This window comes from Equus przewalskii, chromosome 12, assembly GCF_037783145.1.
Source record: "Equus przewalskii isolate Varuska chromosome 12, EquPr2, whole genome shotgun sequence".
Classification (NCBI taxonomy): Eukaryota; Metazoa; Chordata; class Mammalia; order Perissodactyla; family Equidae; genus Equus; species Equus przewalskii.
In genome coordinates, this window is record NC_091842.1 from 23,233,007 (window position 1) to 23,252,388 (window position 19,382).

The following is a 19,382-nucleotide window of genomic DNA, read 5'->3' on the forward strand; positions in this document are numbered from 1 at the left end:
ATTGGGACACAGCCATGCTCATTTGTTTACACGCTGTTTCTGGCTGCTTTTGTGCTACAATGATACAGTTGAGTACTTGTGACAGAGACCATATGGGCTGCAGGGCCTAAAATACTTACTATCTGGCCCTTTGCAGAAAGCTTTTGTTGCCCCCTGACTTACAGCATCACCGAGTGTGCTAGTGTCTCCAGAGTTCAGGGCACTGACGAGAAAGTCTTTCGTCCGCACCTTTCCTTCTCAGAAGGTAGCAAAAGCCTCGGGGTGGGGGAAATGTGAGTGAAGGGAACGTAGTCCCAAAGCAACGTCTGGTAACAAAGACCAGCCGTTCTCAGAAGCCCTCCAGCGGTACCATCAATGTAGTTATATCTTTGTCTGAGCCGTTGAGAAAAGTACCAAACAGGACAGGATGGTGAACAAAGCATTCTCAAGAGACTTCTGTGTTAGAGGTTTTCAAACTTTTTTTTTTTAACTTTTTTTTTTTCAAAGATTTTATGTTTTCCTTTTTCTCCCCAAAGCCCCCTGGTACATAGTTGTATAATCTTTGTTTTGGGTCCTTCTAGTTGCGGCATGTGGGACGCTGCCTCAGCGTGGTTTGATGAGCAGTGCCATGTCCGCACCCAGGATTCGAACCAACGAAACACTGGGCGGCCTGCAGCGGAACGCGTGAACTTAACCACTCAGCCATGGGGCCAGCCCCGAGGTTTTCAAACTTTTAAAGTCTCAAAATAATTATGCCAAGGGGAAGAAGTCAGACATGCATACTATACAATTCCATTTCCTCAAAATTCTAGAAAATGTGATTGAATCTTTTGTGATAGTATGTCAACGTTTGCCCGGACCGAGGGATATTACAAGGGGGAACCAGCAAATTTTAGGGGGTAAGGGGTATTTTTATTAGCTTGATTGTTGCAATGGTTTCATCAGTTACACATATGTCAAAACTCTTCCAATTGTGCATTTAAATATGTGCAGTTTATCACATGTCATTTATACTTTGGCAAAGTTTTTTTTTTTTTTTTTTTATTTTATTTTTCCTTTTTCTCCCCAAAGCCCCCCTGGTACATAGTTGTGTATTTTTAGTTGTGGATCCTTCTAGTTGTGGCATGTGAGACGCTGCCTCAGCGTGACTTGATGAGCAGTGCCATGTCCCCGCCCAGGATTCGAACTGGCGAAACCCTGGGCCGCTGAAGCAGAGTGTGAGAACTTAACCACTCGGCCACGTGGCCAGCTCCACAAAGTTGTTTTTAAAAAGTATAAAAGTTTCAGTGCTGGCTGGGTGGTGCAGCCGTTAAGTTTGCACATTCCACTTCGGCAGCCCAGGGATTGCTGGTTCGGATGCTGGGTGTGGACCTATACACTGCTTATTAAGCCATGCTGTGGCAGGCGTCCCACATATAAAAGTAGAGAATGATGGACACAGAAGTTAGCTCAGGGCCAATCTTCCTCAGCAAAAAGAGGAGGATTGGCAGCGGACGTTAGCTCAGGGCTAATCTTCCTCAAAAATAGAAAAAAACGTATAAAACTTTCTATAAATGGGTTCTTATGGAGAAACTGAGACCATCACAACATGAAAGAGAAGCAGCAATAATTGACGCCAAGATAGGAGAATCAGGGACTGGGGTACCTACTTGGCTTCTGAGGGGCTTCCATGAAATTGTGAGGGCTCCACAGAGCATGGTTATAAAAGCATGGACGTATTTGGGTGTCCTGGTTCCTCTTTTGAGTGTCTTTCTACATTTAAACGGGTTTGTGTCTCTTGGTGGAGAAATATATCACTGTTCTGTTTCTTCTACTCAGTGTTAAAATGTCTAGAATTTACTCCTTCATGGACTCAGTCATTTCAGCACAATGATGTGCCAGGCTGTGTTCTCAGCTCTGGGGCTTAAACAGAAAGCGTGGCAGATCTGTTCTCACCGGGCCCCCGTTCCATCATTATTCTCCTTCTTGGTATCTTCATTCTCATCTTCTCTGTGGACTCCTTCTCCCAGCCTAAAACCACACTCAGGTGTTTCCCAAATTATCAAATCTATAAACGTATGAAAGCTTTTCTGGCCTTTGTCTCCCTCTAGCTGCCTCTCAGTCTCCCTCTTTCCCTCTGTAGACCAGTTCCTTGGGAGATCAGTCTACACTGGCCGCTTGTAATGGGTGCTGTTGATGAGGATTATTTTAGACTGGTTACTTTTAAAAACTGCAGATGGGAAGGAGGCTCTGAGGAGTAGAATTTATTTACCCTTTGTTAAGAGACATTTACATTGTAAAGGAAATCTCCATCTGTAAAAGTGTCTCCTTCTCTGTACCAGGAAGAAGGGGGGATGACCTTATCTCTAGAAACTCTTAATCAATGCCAAAGGCAAGGACTTCAATCTGCATCTTGTTTACTGTACTTGTGTGGTAATCTCCCATGATCGACCCCCCCCTCCACCCCCAACATCCTCCTTTGTCTTTAGCTAAAAATAATATTTAAGGTGGGGGCGTCAGCCATTTACTTAATCTGGTTTGATTCTTATGTAAAAATTGTAGGATCACCTAATAACCAGACCCCACCTGCACTGATACCATTTTAACAACTTTTTTTTTACATATTCTTTCCTTTGTCTTGTAAAGAGATAACTCACTTATCTATGCCTTAAATTTAGCCCTACCCTCAGCCCATGTTTGCAGCAGCTCTTTTCTTTACTGCCCATGGGTCCTGACCCCATGTTATTCCATATTATTCTCTGAATAAAAGAGCACTACTGCCAGAACTTGAGAGTCCAAGAAATTTTTCTTTCGACTCCTCAGCTCGCCGACCCCGCATCACTGTGGGTGGACCCTGGATCCCCCAATAGGACCAAGGCGCTCACCCACCAGCTGCTGCAAGAGTGTCTCTGACAGCTCTCAGCTGAGTCCCTCCCTAAGAATTGTCTGGGACCAAAGGAAGCAGCCTCCTCTGCATCCAGTGAGGTCAGCTGGGGGGTCACACCCTTCCCTCAGTCCAGGGCATCTTTGAGGGTTATCTCGGCTGCACGGTCCCTGGAGGTAGGTTGAGGTCTCTGTCGAGACCCCCTCACGGCTCAACTTCTCCCTCTGCCCAATCCTGCCCCCCTTCCTCCCTCCCTCACAGTGTGCTCCAGGGGCACTTGCTAACAAAACGCTTCCACTCACATCTTCCTCTCAGAGTCTGGCTCTCGGGGGACCCGAACTACAATGCCACCTCCTTACCCCGCGAGGATGCAGCTTTTGCCCCTACCCCACTGATGGTCTCCTCTGTCACAAATCCACACGTGGCTTTCGCCCCAGGTTTTCTCTTTTGACGGGCAGCTTTTGAGAATGTGACTTTCTCCCTCCCTGAAGTTTTCCCTCCCCAGGTTTGAGATTCCATTTTCTTCTGCCACCCCCAGTCTCACGCCTCTTTGAATTTGTGACTCTTCCTTCTGGGACACCCAGGCTCCTTTCTGCTTCTCAGATGATGGTGTTAACTAAAGCCTCATTCTGTATCCGTTTCCATTTCCACAGCACCAGGCATCACCTCCGATTGACAAAGCCCAAACTGATCGCTCTACTTGTGACTTCTTCCTTAAGCACATATACGCACGTCTCTATCCACCCATCCACTCACCCATCCATCCATAAACTTTCCAAAAAATATTTTCTATGTACCTACTATGTGCTAGGTCCTGGCCTAGGAGCTAAGGATACAGTGATGAACAAATACAATGTCCACACTACTTATACCCAGTTAGACAGTTCCACTTGGCTGTTCCCCAGGCTCCTTGACTCACCAAGACCCAAACCAAACTCTCTGCTACCCTCTCTGCCCTGAAACCCAATTGTCCTCTAGGATCCCCTCCCTTGGATACAAAGATAAAGTCAGAAATGTGGGGATGGTCCTAGACATCCCTCCTTCACTGTTCACAGGCCCCAGAGTCAATCTCAGCGCTTCTTCCTCTTGATTCATCGCCTTCCCCCATCTGTACACTACAGTCCTGGTACAGGCTTTTATAATTTCTTGCCTCAATTTCCACACGAGTCTCCCAGCTGGCCTCAAGGCCCATCCCCTTCCAGTTCTTTCTCCTCAACTTTGCAGAAGGAGAGGGTCAGTCTCTGCTGTTCAAGCATATCGCCCAGCCTGGATTCCATTTCTACTCTTCGTGCTGTGCCCTGTGGCCCAGGAGGCTGATTTTGGGGGGCTGTATCACCTGGCCTTCTTTGCTTTCTGGCATCCAGTTAGATTTGGCCAATGGGAGGCAGCAGCAGGAGGTCAGAGGGTGGAGGAGAACGGTCAGGGTACTTGTCCCGCCCCCTCCCCCACACCACCCCTGCGCCCTGCAGCCTCCCTGGGTTTCTGGCAGTGGCTTCATTCCTCCATGACCACAGCTCTGCAGAGCTCCATAGCATTATTCCCTTTCCCTTTCAGCCTAGGAATAGCTCCTCCCCACAATGGCTAGACTACAGGGGCTTCACCACTCCTTGTTGGTGCTCCTAACCCTACCTAAATCTCCATCAACAGTCCTTTTATGAAATTATCTTTAGGGGGCCAGCCCCATGGCCTAGTGGTTAAGTTCAGTGTGCTCCACTTCTGCAGCCCAGGTTCAGTTCCTGGGTGTAGACCTACACCACTCATTGGCAGCCATGCTGCAGCAGTGACTCACAAACAAAATAGAGGATGTTAGTTCAGGGCCAATCTTCTTCAGCAGAAAAAAGAAAAGAAAAGAAAAGAAATTATCTTTACTTGAATTCTTTCAAATGTGTCATCTCTTTTATATAGGAGCCCTGATTTAACACAGCTTCCATGTGACACACTCTATTGGGATTATTCATTCACATGTTTACCTCCCCTCCTCTGTTACTGGGACCTTGGGTGTGTAATTCTACTTTTTTTTGCTTTTTAGCATAAGTTTAGTAGATTTTCCAGGAGAAAGGCTTCCCTGGGTCTACCTGTCTGCTCTTCCAAACAATGGTTTCAATTTATTTTTCCTGCAGGCAATGGGGAGTTGTATCATTAAACACTCTTTTGAGTGCAAGCTACAGTCGTCCATCTCAAACATTGACATTGGGTCACACAACTGGAATGTCCAAAGCTTCAGGTCCGGCAGGATCCAGCGTCTGAGATCATGTCATCAGGACCTCATTCTCCAGCTGTGCTTTCTTGTCTTGTTTTTGCTCTCAAGGAGCCTTTTTCTTCATCGTGGTCTTGAGAAGCTCCAGCTAACATCTACTCAGGTTCAAGTCCAGTAGAAAATGGAGATTCTGCAATAAATTTGACAACAGTCCTAACAGGCCCTGGCCCTTCTTGGTCCGCATTGGGTCACCTGCCTATTCCTGAACCAGTCTCCTGAGCCAAGGAGTGCAAGCTCTTCATCCCCCCTGCCATCCTTAGGTTGCTCCCCAAGAAAATCCGGTTGGTGTTTCTAGGAGAAGGGGGAGGGGATGCTGGACAGACAAAATCAGTGGACAGCCACTGCCGTTGCTCAATGGCTCATTATGAGGATTAAATGAAAAGTGCTTGGCATGATTTGTGGTGGGTTGTCCCACAAGTGTGTGGCCTCATCCTTCCCCTTCCAGAGATGGGATGCCCCCAAACCCCTCCTGTGAGAGGGCATATGCACCTGAGAATGGAGACGGCCCTTTATCTTCTTACCATAACCCCTTTTCTATCATAAAATCTCCTGAGCATCCATACCCCTCCTGTGAGCCATTCCAGACTCTTTCTAAAACTATGCAATGTAATCATAGAATGCATGTGTGACCCATTGATTTTATTTTCCCCAAAATAAAAAGGAGATCATATTAATAGGTTTTTCTGCAACTGCACTTTTCTGGATGAACTATAGTTTATTTAACTGGTCTCTTCTTAGAGCAAATACTGCCGTTTGTCACCCAATATCCAGTTTCCCCTTCTTCTCTAATAACAGAACCCTCACATTTCTGATGGGGACACGACATTCAGAATAAAGACTATAAGTTGCAGCCTCCCAGCTAGACATGATTAAGTTCTGCCTAATGGAAGGTGAGCAAAATTGATGCGACATTGGGGTCATGCCCTCCCCATGCCATTGTCTCTCTTCTCACTGGCTAGCATGTGGCTGTGGGACAGGGATATCCTGGCCCATGCAGATGAAGGAGATGCTGCAAGGATGGAAGGAGCCTGGGGTACCAGCCCCGGACTCCTTTCAGCAGGACAGCTCAGTGACAGAGCAGCCACAGCAACGCAGTTCTCTGTTGTTGAAGCCACTGCTCTTCGGGGGTCTCTAGCCCAGCTGGTGAACAACACCTTCAACATGCGGTCCTCCAGCTGAAGCATCTGCATCACCTGGGGCACACCCCAGACCTCGGGAATCCGACTCTGCATTTTCATAAAATCCCCAGGCGAATCTACGCACATTAAAGTTTGAGAAGAACTGCTCTGATACATTTAATGAAGGATGTCTCAGTTGTTTGCTGTTTTCTATTAGAGTGAGGTGGTAGTGAATATTGTGGTCAATGCACTCTCGTGGACCAGAATCTCGGATCCTAGACATGGGATTGCTGTCCATGGAAGATGGACAGTTACTAAAGTTTTTGATGGTGGTTTGTTTGGCTGTTTCGATTTTGTTATTTTAAGATTTAAGTAGGATCCTCCAGGAAAGCCTGCTAATGTCTCTCCTAGGTAACCTTGCTTCTCAAAGCCTCTTCCAGGAAAAGGGAATCACCGTGCGCCCTCTGGTGGCTGCTTTCTCCACTTACAGGCAAGTGGGTCCAGGGTTAAAAGACCTTTGCAGCCCTAAGCCCTCCAACGGCTAGTAAACTAGGGCTACGCAGTTATGCTCTCACCAGGGCTGGCTGGGTGGCTTCAAGGCCACTCTCCCCCGGAACCACTGCAACAGGGTTGTTTGCAAGAGTACTTTAACACTATAATGCAAGATTGACCAAAGGGAGACTTTAAAAAATATGGTGATAGGGGCCGGCCCGGTGGCCCAGCGGTTAAGCGCGCACTTTCCGCTTCTCGGTGGCCCAGGGTTCACCAGTTTGGATCCCGGGTGTGGACATGGCACTGCTTGGCAAAAGCCATGCTGTGGTAGGCGTCCTACATATAAACTGGAGGAAGATGGGCATGGATGTTAGCTCAGGGCCAGTCTTCCTTGGCAAAAAGAGGAGGATTGGCAGCAGATGTTAGCTCAGGGCTAATCTTCCTCAAAAATAAATAAATAAAACAAAACAAAACAAAAATGTCCAATGGATGAGTCTTGATATATGCAGGCACCTATGAAACCATCACCACAAGAAAATATTCATCATCCCTGGTTTCCTAACACCCCGCCCCCATCCACAGACAACCACTGATCTCTTTTCTGACCCTATAGACTAGTTTGCATCTTCTAGAATTTTTTAGCAATGGCATTATATAGTATGCACTCTTTTTTTGTCTGGCTTTTTTTGCTTGGCATAGTTATTTTGAGATTCACCCATGTCACGGTGTTTATCAGTAGTTTCGTTGTGGGGATACCACAATTTGTTGATCTGTTCATCTGTTGACAGGTATTTGAGTTGTTTTCAGTTTGGGGCGACTGTCAATAGAGAATAAAGTGCTTTCTAGTGTTCACCGAACAGCACAAGTCTTTGAGTAGACATAGCCCTTCCTTTCTCTCGGGTAAACACCTAGGTGGGAAATGGTTCAGTCACGCGGTCAGTGTATAGTTAACTATTTAAGAAACTGCCCAACTGTTTTCCCAAGTGGTTGCACCATTTTACATTCCCGCCAGCAGGATACGAGAGCTCCCCTTGCTCAACGGGGTTCTCTGACCTTCTTCCCAAGGCCACCACTCTGAAGTCAGGCAGATGTGGGTTTGGACCCCCTGACTCCACTGCTCACCAGCCGTGTGACTTTGGACCAGGCACTTAAACTCCAGTGGGGTCTGGAGCAATTCTCCGTAATCAAACCCATTGGTATTTCTGCCATGAGACATAGAACTTTTCAAGCTATAAATAAGACCTGGAGATAAACTTCAAGTCAGTTTTGCACCAAATGAGTTTGCCACAAACTTATCAAAAACCCTTTGGTTTTCAGAGCTTTGTGGGCTTTCGAATTGCAAAGAACTCAGGTGGACTCAGATTGTGTCCCTGTCTCACAGCTGAGGAAGCGGACTCTGAACCACTGAATATCCTTTATGACACCCCCCAGCCACGCGTTCCTTCAGTACTTCGTTCCTGTCAGCCTGGCACGAGCCACACACTCTTCCAGGTACTGGGGAGCTGAGAGTGAGAGAAACAGTCACCACCTTCTCTCAGGAAGCTAATGTCCTCACCCAAAAGCTGTACGCGAATGAATGTTCATAGTAGCGTTATTTATAATAGCCAAAGAGTGGAAAGAACCCAAATGTCCATCAGCTGACGAATGGATAAACAAAATGTGGTCTATCCATCCGATGGAATATTATTTAGCAATAAAAAGGAATGAAGTATCAACACACGCTACAACATGGATGACCGTTGAAAACATTATGCTAAGTGAAACTTATGCTAAGCCAGACACAGACGGCCACATATTGTAAGATATAGACGGTTTATATGAAATGTCCAGAATAGGCAAATCTATCGAGACAGAAAGTAGATTAGTGGTTTCCCGGGGCTGGGAGATTGGAGAGGAAATGGATAGCGACTGCTAATGGGTACAGAATGATGAAAATATTCTAAACTTGACTCTGGTGATGAATGCACAACTCTGAGTATGCTAAAAGCCACTGGCTTATACACTTTAAATGGATGAACTGTATGACATGTGAATTATATCTCAAGAAAGCTGTTATGAAAAAAAAAGAAACAAATGCTCTTGGGGGCAGACCTATAAAGACAAAAATGCAACTGATTTTTTCCAGAAGTCCCAACCTGCTGGAGGTGTACCCTTGAAACAGCTCTAGCTTTCCTATCACTGTTCCTAACTACTCTACGTCCAGGAACCCAGCAGTGGTTCCTGCCCAGCTGCCACACGCTCAGCCACTTTCTGTTAAGAGAACGATCTCACTCTGGGATCCAGGATTCTGTATTAGTCAGGGTTCTCTAGAAAAACGGAAACAATGGGATGTGTATATATATAAAGAGATTTATTTCAAGGAGTTGGGTCGTGCAATTATAGAGGCTGGTAAGTCCAAACCCTGCAGGGTAGTCCAGCAGGCTGAAGACCCAAGGAGAGCTGATGGTACGTTCAAGTTTGGAGGCCATCTGCTGCAGAATTCCACTTGTTCTGGAGAGGTCAGCCTTTTTGTTCTAGTCAAGCCTTCAACTGATTGGATGAAGCCCACCCACATTATGGAGGACAACCTGCTTTACTCAAAGTCTACTGATTTAAATGTTAATCTCATGCCAAAAGACCCTCACAGAAACATCTAGAACAATATTTGACCATAGCCCAGCTGAGCTAACATATAAAATCAAGCATCCCAGATTCCATCTTGTTTATTTTGAAACTCCACTTTCAATCTGGATCGAAAACTTTTTGCCTACCACGACCCCCCAATCTGGTTTTCAGAAACCCTGTTCCATGCCTCTTCCCACCTGGCTCCTCCAGCGAGGTCACAACCCTCTTCCCTGTGCGTGCTCCCTGGTCTGGCTGGTTCTCTCCTGGGGCCCGCAGGGCATCTGCTGCACAGCCCCCTCTGGCTCAATCTCTTTCCCTGCCACCCCCTCCCCCCAACAGCCTAGCCAGCTGCCATCCTAAGTGAGCAAGATGGAGCAGACTCAGCTCCATCTTCAGGTTCCCTGATGCTCCTGAAACTCCATCTGCTGAAGCTCAAGGACAGAAGCACGGGCCGTCCCTTGCATCTCCTGGCCCGGCCTCCCGTCTCCCTTGCAATTCTCTTTCCCCGCTTGCTCAGGGTGCAGAGGGACAGGTCACTGCAGACCAAGACATCCAGCTCCCTTTCTTAAGGGTGCTTCTCTTGGTGGGGTGACCTGGTGGTCCAGCGGTTAAGTCCGCACGTTCCTCTTTGGCAACCCGGGTTCTCTGATCTGGGTTTTGATAGGAAAAAATATTGAAATAGAAAGCGAAATAAAACAGTGACTCTAGGAAATGTAAACGAATGGCAGAGGGCATGGGGTCTGGTACCACACCAGGGGTGGCTTCTCAGCAAGGGGGAGAAGAAGCCCCATGGGCAGCCTGGGGTCCCTGCTGAGTGCTGGGGTCTGAGGCTTGGCCCAGCACACTCACCACAGCCAGGGGCTCCTAGGAGGGCCTTAGGGGTCACTTATTGAGTTGACACATTTTTTTACTTTTTGTTAATTTATTATTTATCCCTTTGCCAATATTCAACTAAGCAGGCATTCATAAAACAGTATATAGTAAAAAAATTCTCTAAATCAGCCAAAGAATCTGTTTTACCTCAGTTACTTTCCAGAAGCCCAGAAATCAGGAGACCTTGCTGTTATCCAATAGCAGTTTTTAAAATATCCGCTGTATCAAAAATAGTGTCCAACGATCACTACTTAGTAAGAGCTTAGTTTACATTTTTTAACAGAAATTTTGCTTGGGCTAATTGTAGGTTCACATGCAGTTATAAGAAACAATACAGGGCATGGCCCCATGGCCCAATGGTTAAGTTCGTGTACTCTGCTTTGGCAGCCCAGGGTTTCGCCAGTTAGGAACCTGGGCGTGGACCTAGCACCGCTCACCAAGCCACGCCAGGGTGGTGTCCCACACAGCAGAACTAGAGGACTTTCAACTAGAACACACAGCTAGGGACTGGGGGGCTCTGGGGAGAAGAAGAAGAAGAAGAAAAAAGGAAATAATACAGAGAGATCGCATGTACTCTTGACCCGTTTCCCAGTAGTAATGTCTCACGACATCATAGCACAACATCCCAGCCAGGATATTACATTCGTTCAACCCAGTGATCTGACTTGTGTGTGTGCACTTAGTTCTACGTGACTTTATCACATGTGTGGGTTTGCATGTCCACTACCGCAGTGGAGACACCGAACAGTTACTTCACCGACATAGTCCTTCGTGGAACCTACCAGGATGGAGGGCCCACTGTGTGCTAGGTACTCTGAGGTGCTGGGGAGATCACCGTGAATAAGACTCACCTGGGTTTGGCTCTCTTGGCGTTTATGCTCTAATGACGGATGAAAAGCAGGAAGACAAAGGGATGTCAGATTGTAACACATGCTATAAAAAAATAAAGGTTTTTGGGGCCAGGCCCGTGGCCGAGTGGTTAAGTTCGCGCACTCTGCTTCGGGCAGCCAAGGGTTTCACCAGATCAAATCCTGGGTGTGGACACAGCACTGCTCGTCAAGCCATGCTGAGGTAGTGTCCCACATGCCACAACCAGAAGGACCCACAACTAAAAATACACAACTATGTACTGGGGGGCTTTGGGAGGAAAAGGAAAAACAAAAATCTTAAAAAAAATAAAGGTTTTAAAACATGCTGGTGCCTATTAAATTAGACTTTCTGTGGTAGGGCCTGAGTATGGGAATTTTTTTTTTGGAAGATTAGCCCTGAGTTAACTATTGCCAATCCTCCGTTTTTTTTTTTTGCTGAGGAAGACAGGCCCTGAGCTAACATCCATACCCATCTTCCTCCACTTTATATGTGGGATGCCTACCACAGCATGGCTTTTGCCAAGCGGTGCCATGTCCGCACCTGGGATCCAAACCAGCAAACCCAGGGCCACCGAGAAGCGGAACATGGACACTTAATCACTGTGCCACCGGGCCGGCCCCTGGGAACTTTTTTTAAAAATTGAGATATAATTGATATATAACATTATATTCATTTCAGGTGTACAACATGTTGACACAAATAACCAATAACCAATCTACAGTAAAGAAGAGAAGGGAATTTTATTCGAGCCAAGCTGAGGACTAGCCCGGGAGGGCAGCCTTCACAAAGGAAGAAAGTGCTCCAGAGAAATGTGGCTTTCAGCAGTTATATACCATTTCAGAACAAAGAACATACATCATGCATGACACGGGTACATTCTTTCAAGGTTTCCAGGAGGTATTTTGTTACAGACTAGCACATGCACAGAGGGTCAGCATGACCCTGGAGTCATGGGAAGGGAAATTTACCTGTCAAAGGAGTATGGGAATTGGCGTCAGAGAGAGAGGGAGGCATTCCTCCCTCACGTCAGAGGCCTTTCTTGACTGTCGGGTGATGATTAGGTGCATTGAGGGTGAGGGTTGAAGCCGGGGTACATGTGTGTCTGACAGGCCACAGGTCAGGCTTCTCTGGTTCACATAAAGTTCAGGCCAGGGGCTGGCCCCGTGGCCGAGTGGTTAAGTTCGCGCGCTCCGCTGCAGGCGGCCCAGTGTTTCGTTGGTTCGAATCCTGGGCGCGGACATGGCACTGCTCATCAAACCACGCTGAGGCAGGGTCCCACATGCCACAACTAGAAGGACCCACAACGAAGAATATACAACTATGTACCAGGGGAGCTTTGGGGAGAAAAAGGAAAAAATAAAATCTTTAAAAAAAAAAAAAACTTCAGGCCAAATCAGGTTTCAATCAAAATGGCTTCCCCATACGCCTCAATACAGAAAATAATTTCTCATATCAAACGTACTGATTCAGTGTTTGTACATATTGTGAAATGGTCACCACAATAATTCTAGTTAACATCGTCAGCATATATAGTTCCAAAAATTTTTTTTCTGGTGATGAGACCTTTTAAGATCCACTCTCAGCAACTTGCAAACTTTATTAACGAGTCCCATGCTGTATGTGATGTCCCCAGGACTTACACATTTTCTAACTGGAACTTTGTACCTTTTGAGCGCGGGGACTTTCTTAAAGCTCCCAGGTGATGCTAGCGGGCAGCCGGGACCGAGAAGCAGGGCCTTGGAGCACGCTCCCTGCCTCCCTCTCTGGCTGGTCTCCTGTACTGTCCCTCTGGCTCGCCCTGTCCCAGACACCCCGAGGCCCTCTCAGCCTGTGGGAATGCTTTTCTCCAAGCTTGGCTGCGGCTTCACCCCACTTAGGGGTCTGCTCAAACGCTCCCTCCTCAGAAAGGAGTATGGGTCTTGTTCCAATTGCTCAGGGTCGTCTGGGGGGGTAGTCAGTTGTCATCACACTTCTCTGTGGAGACAGCAGCAGCTGTCAGAGGGCAGCTTCCCATGAATGCCAGCCAAGGCCTTAGGGCAGGAGCGAGCGGGACACATTTGGGAGGTGACCTCGACCCCTGCGCACACCGCGGGTCTCCCAGAGGGCAGATTTCTAAAGTGCAGGTCCTGTACCCCCGGGGGTGGGGGTGACCTGACAGGGCTTCTTCAGGTAGAGGAGGTAACAGTGAATTACAAATGGATAAAGCTTTCCCCTTGCCGTCTGCCTGGCCATGTCGGCGGGATGTCCCCACAGTGGAGTGCCTTTAAGCCCTCTCCAGCACTCTCGGACCCCTCCCTGGAACTTGGACAGAGAAGTCTCCACCCAGAGTTGAAAACACCCTTTGGTTTGTTTTGTGTTTCTTTTACAGCTCCCCCCCTTTTTTTTTTTAAAGAATTTCTTTTACTTTTGAGGAAGATCAGCCCTGAGCCAAGTGCTGCCAATCCTTCTCTTCTTGCTGAGGAAGACTGGCCCTGAGCTCACATCCGTGCCCATCTTCTTCTACTTTATATGTGGGACGCCTACCACAGCGTGGCTTGCCAAGGGGTGCCATGTCCGCACTTGGGATCCAAACCTGTGAACCCCAGGCCGCCAAAGCAGAACGTGCGAACTTAACCACTGAGCCACTGGGCTGGCCCCATACAGCTCCCTTTTATTTACAGCAAACAGTACTGATTTTCTGTCCATGGTGATGACATCACTAACCTTTGTCCAGAAATTCATTTAATAAGTTGATTTTAAAAACCACGGAATCAATGAAAACTAGGCGGTTCCAGGATATGGTAATATTGTAATGGAAGTCCATGAATTGGATTCAGGCCTGCAGGCTGCTTAGGCCTGCTGATATTTTTCAGTTTGTCCCCTTCTGGAAGTTTGCTGGACTGTGGACACAAGTTAGCTCACTGCCTGAAGCTGAGTCCTCCTCTACCGGTAGACTGCGGGGCTTCCCTACCCAGTGGGTCAACAGCCAGCCAGGACAGGGGCATCTTGGTCCCTGAGGGCTTAGACAGGGCCCACAGACTCAGGGCTGGGTCGGCGAATGGGTCACTCTTCTTGTCCCTTCACTGGAGCTGTCTCTGCCACTCAAGTCACCCAGAGCGGTGGCTCTCCAGCCCTGCTTCTTCAAGTGGGGGACGCGGGCCTTATCACGGCTCATCTTTCTGAAGCATCAGACTTTTGAAAAACAACCTCACTGGCTACTTAAAACACTATTTTTAGATGAAAACAGGTATGATGGGGGCAGAATGCAACATTCATATGCAATTTTAACCTAAAATGCAGAGGTTAAAACTCTGCCTCCAGATCCCAGGGGGATCCGCAGCCTCCATCCCCTGCTTAACTTTGGGGGCGTGTTGGCAGAGAATTTGAGAAACACTGCAGTTTCCTGTTCTAGGGCCAGGCTGGGGTGCTGTGAAAGTTAAGTGAGAAAGCACGTACAAAGCACTTGGCACATAGAGAAGCCTTAACATACTCTTACTCCCTCTTCCCTATGACCTTGCAAATGCCTGCTCAGAGGAAGTGCCACGAGGCCTGGTCTTTCTGAGGGGCTCTCAAGGTTCATTTGAATTCCGATTCTGGCTCCTGTTCAGAGACCCCGCCACTCACTTCTGAAATCAAAGGATCGTCAGGAAGAGATCTTAAACTTTGAAGAGGGAAACTAGTGAAGTCCCAAAGCACAGAAATGATCTTAGCTAATTATTACGCCAGCTTGCTCAATGCAACCTCAATTTGTTGTTCCTGCCTTGATCCAAATACACCCCCTCTTACCTCAACCTCTATCTTCACAATATTTAGCCTGAATTTGACCCCACCTGTCAAGAACTTTACCTCAACCTTCCCTGGTTCATCCACCCTCATAATTTAAGAGTGGCACTACCGCTATCTTCAGTCCTCAAATGTCAACAGGTAACAGCTGTTATTCCTTCCAGTAGGTGTCTGATCTCATGAATCACAAAGATGAGCAAGAGTTTATTCATCAGCTGGTGGCCTGGTACAGTAGCTTGAGATACTGATTGGAGAGGGGATCACATTTTTGTAGCATCAGCAATGAGGGAAGGTGCCTACTCTCGATGGAAAGAGAGAGCACAGGGAAGCTGGCCTCAGTGATACCATGTCGAGTCACTGAGGGTTAGGCAGTGCTGGACCGGCCCGCTGGGAGGAGAGCAGAGCCAGAGCAGCAGGGCAGACCTCAGAAGTCCAGAGCCCAGAAGACACAGGGAGCAGGAGCCGTGTGGCACTGTGAGCAGCATTTGGAAATGCATGACTGGACATGTTAAAACATTTAGACCGACTCTTGCAGGCTGTCAGTGACTCGAGGCCATTAAGCCAGAGAAATGGCGCCAAGAGACTAATGGCCTGGACTAGGGCACGGACGGTTGACAGAGATCAAGGAAAACTTAGGAGTAACACAGTCATTTTGGGAAGAGAGCCGTGTTATTCAAGGACTAGGCAAAAATCAAAACCACTTTTTAATTTTTTAGATCAAACACTTTATTTCCACATAACAAGCGCAAAAAACTCCCAAACACTTTAACAATACAATTAACGCAGTTACGAAGTCAATTATATACTACTCAAAGCCCCAAAAGGTCAATCAGCTTAACGTTGCAAACATTTCCAGACATGGTTTTTCAAAGCTACCTTTGGTTTTTGGAAAAACCAGTATGGAAGTCAATATACATTGAATGCATTGAACAACATTTGCTTATATTAAGGTGTCCGACAACATCAGCTTACACCTGGCAAGTTGGAGCATGATTTGAAGTCATACACTGAAAGACATACACAGGTTTTGCCCCAGAGCTCCTGCAGTGAGGAGTCAGGGCCATGAAGGGGGAAGAAAAAGGCCAGTCCAGGTTGTGGCATTTCTCATTTTGTAACAGAGGTATGAGAGTTTAACACGAGAACACTGTCAAGTCATTAAGCTTCATGTTCCAAATGGTCTCTTGCTGAGGCTTGAGATGGGCACAAATGGTGGGGAAGATGAAGTCACAGAAGAGTTTTGAGCAACAAGATCCCAAAGATGCTCAAAGAGGGTAGGAAGGAGCAAGCTACAGTTTCCCATTGTTCTCACATTATCTCAGGGTGAAATTGTGGATAAGTTCAGATAAAATGTTCAAATATTTGCTTAGATTTCTAATCAGTTGCTCTATGAGAACCCTCATACATAGCAACTTTGAAAGTTTCATCATAAAAAAGAGCGTACAAATAAATTCACAAAAAAGAGACAATTAATGTTGAGCAGCCAAAAAGTCATGGTTTATTATATCTGAAGAAATTTCATAATTCAAACACAACCAAACTGTACATTTTACAATCACATTCTATTTGTAAACAGTTAAAAGCCACTGACTTCTTTTGCATCTTAGGACACAAACAGTTAGAATCAAGGCAATGAAATGATGGCAAATTCTGTATTGTTAAAATTTTTTACCCTTGTTTAGTCTCTCTTCTTTGACTAAGCAAGCATTATAATACCATTTGTGGGCAAAAAAAGGGGGGAGGAGAGAAAGAAATTTTAAAAATGGTGTAACTCGTTAGTTTGCAACAACATTTAAAATTTTCTTTATACAACGAACAATTCTGTAAGCCCAATACCTTGGTTACAGTATGCATAGTTACTGATTTCGGCTTTAAGGTACAACAGTTAAACATTAACACAGTCACAAGAGAGCAGAAACATATAGAGCCACTTGATGGGATTACAAAAAATTATTACCTACTGATTATTAGCAAACCATCATCACTCACTAATAAAAAGACAGCATCTGAAAGCAGAATGTCAAACTCCAGCTTTAAGCGTTTTTTTGTTTTTTCTTTTTTTTGGCAGAGAAAATTTTTTAACAGAGCAATACGTAGTATCAGTGCTAAAAGTTGGGGTTTTTCTTTTTTCCTATAAGAAACTACAAGGAGTTTTTTTACTGGGGAACTGGTTTTCCTGAGAACCATGCTCTTTGATTTAGGACAGGAATAGAAAAACAAAAGAACATGGCCAAATGCTGCTCCTTTTTCCCAGAGATAGAAAGCATCTTTTAAATCATCCTCCATTTTTTTTTTTGTCTTTTAAATTTTTTTTAAATGATGGAAGAGTAAACATTTCTTTTTCTCAAAAAACAAACAAAAAAATCTGTAAACAAGAAGGTTCAACGTGGGAACCTTCAAACAAAATGGAAAGCCTGTTCAAAGTGCAGGGCCCGTCCTGGTGGCAGGGGGGCTGCAAGTCACAGCTGTGGCCACAGTTTCTCAAACTGCAGAGCGAAAATTCTTTAGTTTTATAACATGAAAAAACTGGTGCAATACTTTCATTTATAGTCCTAAGTCAGTATCATAACTTGATCTTTTAATCGCCACGATACCACAATAAGGTAGGCAAACATCAAGGCATAGTAGAGAGCGCACACCTTTTAAGAACATCCTTGAGTAAACATTTACACTGGAACAGCTGCCCCCCCATATTGCCGATTAGACGGAGAGAACATCATTCAGTGCAAAGTTAAAAGCTCATACATTATCAGCCCAAAAAAACGGTTTTGCAAAAAAAAAAAAAAAAAAAAGAAGAGACTAAAGGGGGGAGGGAAGGATAAGAGGGAGGAAAAAAAGGAACCCAAAGGCTAAACATGATGAATATACACAAGTGAGCTCATTCTATATGGTTTAGCATGTATGGCGCTACTTGGGAGTGTAAATCGATAGATACCTTTTCACATTATAATATTGGCCTGCATGATTCAAGTATTCAAACTGATATGTTTCAGGGAAAACAAAGTGGAAAATGTGCAGAGAATAGCTGTTCCCACAGGTGGCCCCTGGCTGCAGGCGGCGAGCCCAACTTAGTGCTCCTATCTTTTGCATCTTGAGGTCACAGTTCGTGAGTCGACGTCTACACTGTTACATGGACTCTCCACCCCCACCCAGGTGGTCAACAGAAAGAAAAGCATTAATGGGGGATGGGCTGCTGATTCCCCGGGGGTCGCTGCTGCTTGGGGGGCCCCACAGGCTTGCGGAATAATGTGGGGTCCCCCAGAGTGAAGTGCCGTGAAGGTCTCCACAGTTAGTTCCCGACAGCCCAGCACCATTCCAGTGATTGAGATCGGTCCGGCTGGAGAACGGGTGGGAACAGTCGAGAGCGCCCAGCCGGCTCTGGCTGGACCCGAGAGACTGCCAGCCAGGAGAAGGGGTCAGAGACTGACTTTGTGCAAAGAAACGACTGATCTCCTCTTCACTGGCAAACTCAGCAAGAATAGTAGTGTTCCCCAATACACACCTAGAGAGAGAGACAAGTAGGCACAGTGGAGACTCAGGAGATCTGAATTCAGGGTTTTTTTGTTTTTTAAAGATCGGCACCTGAGCTAACATCTGTTGCCAATCTTCTTTTTTTTTCTTCTTCTTCTCCCCAAAGCTCCCCAGTACACAGTTGTATATTCTAGTTGTGAGTGCCTCTGGTTGTGCTATGTGGGACGCCACCTCAGTATGACCTGATGGGCGGTGCCACGTCCACGCCCAGGATCTGAACCAGTGAAACCTGGGGCCAGCGAAGCGGAGTGTGCAAACTTAACCATTCGGCCACGGAGGTGGGCCCCTGAAGGGTTTTACTGATTCAAAACTGAGGGTGAAACTTAGAGAATCTCTGCTAAAAAAGCAATGAAGTGGGGAGAGGGCGAGGGGAGAACACACGAGGCACCCAGCATGCCCTCCCTTCAATGAGCAGTACCCCAGGCAGCAGAGGGTGGGGCACGGCGCCCAGGGCTCTCGAGGGCCAGAGCGAAGCTCCCCTGGGAATGCAGCTGTGGTGGCAAGATCATGTCTTTTTGCCTCCTACAGGCAGTTCAAGGGACTTTCTAGGGCCCTACTGACCAGGGATGATGCTTCCCCTTAGACTGTCAACCTGGGAACCCAAGATAGAGTGAGGCTGCCGCTGGCCTGGAGATGGTGCACAGCGTCATCAGCTGTCCTCACACACAAGGGAACCCCAAATGAGGGAACCCCAAACTCTTACAATTGTGAGGGCTTTTCCCAGGTGTCACACAGAACGGCCAACTTACATGTGCAGAGACTTTTGTGCCTTCACTACCTCTTCTTTTGAACTGTAACGGACCAAAGCATTTCCATGTGGGAGGTTCAGGTGGAATGTTATCAGTGGGCCATGCTGCATGCACAGAGTACGCAGAGTTGAGCCATCAATCTAGGAAACAGAGTGTGAGGAACCACCAATTAGATGCACTGTCTCGAGGACCACCCAGGGAGGTTGTCCCAACTGGGACTCTGGTCCATTCTCTCTCACCCACAGTTCTTACTCCTGGTGTCACTCTTCACTGGGACTCACTGCTGT

The 19,382-nt window shown here is 46.7% G+C and overlaps 1 protein-coding gene across 17 annotated transcripts in view; it reads right to left on the minus strand.

The window, feature by feature from the left end:
* Window positions 1-16,284: 16,284 nt before the first annotated feature.
* TNRC6A (trinucleotide repeat containing adaptor 6A) overlaps window positions 16,285-19,382 on the minus strand; it is a 101,350-nt gene continuing 98,252 nt past the window's right edge. For 15 of the 17 annotated variants that reach the window (XM_070568282.1, XM_070568281.1, XM_070568280.1 and 12 more), the window contains 2 exons: window positions 19,096-19,235; window positions 16,285-18,317 (listed from right to left, as the gene is read on the minus strand). In XM_070568282.1, the coding sequence (XP_070424383.1) occupies window positions 17,942-18,317; window positions 19,096-19,235 (516 nt within the window). In that variant the 3' untranslated portion in view covers window positions 16,285-17,941. The remainder of the gene's footprint in view (window positions 18,318-19,095; window positions 19,236-19,382) is intronic. The other 2 variants (XR_011524804.1, XR_011524803.1) reach the window with 1 other exon arrangement.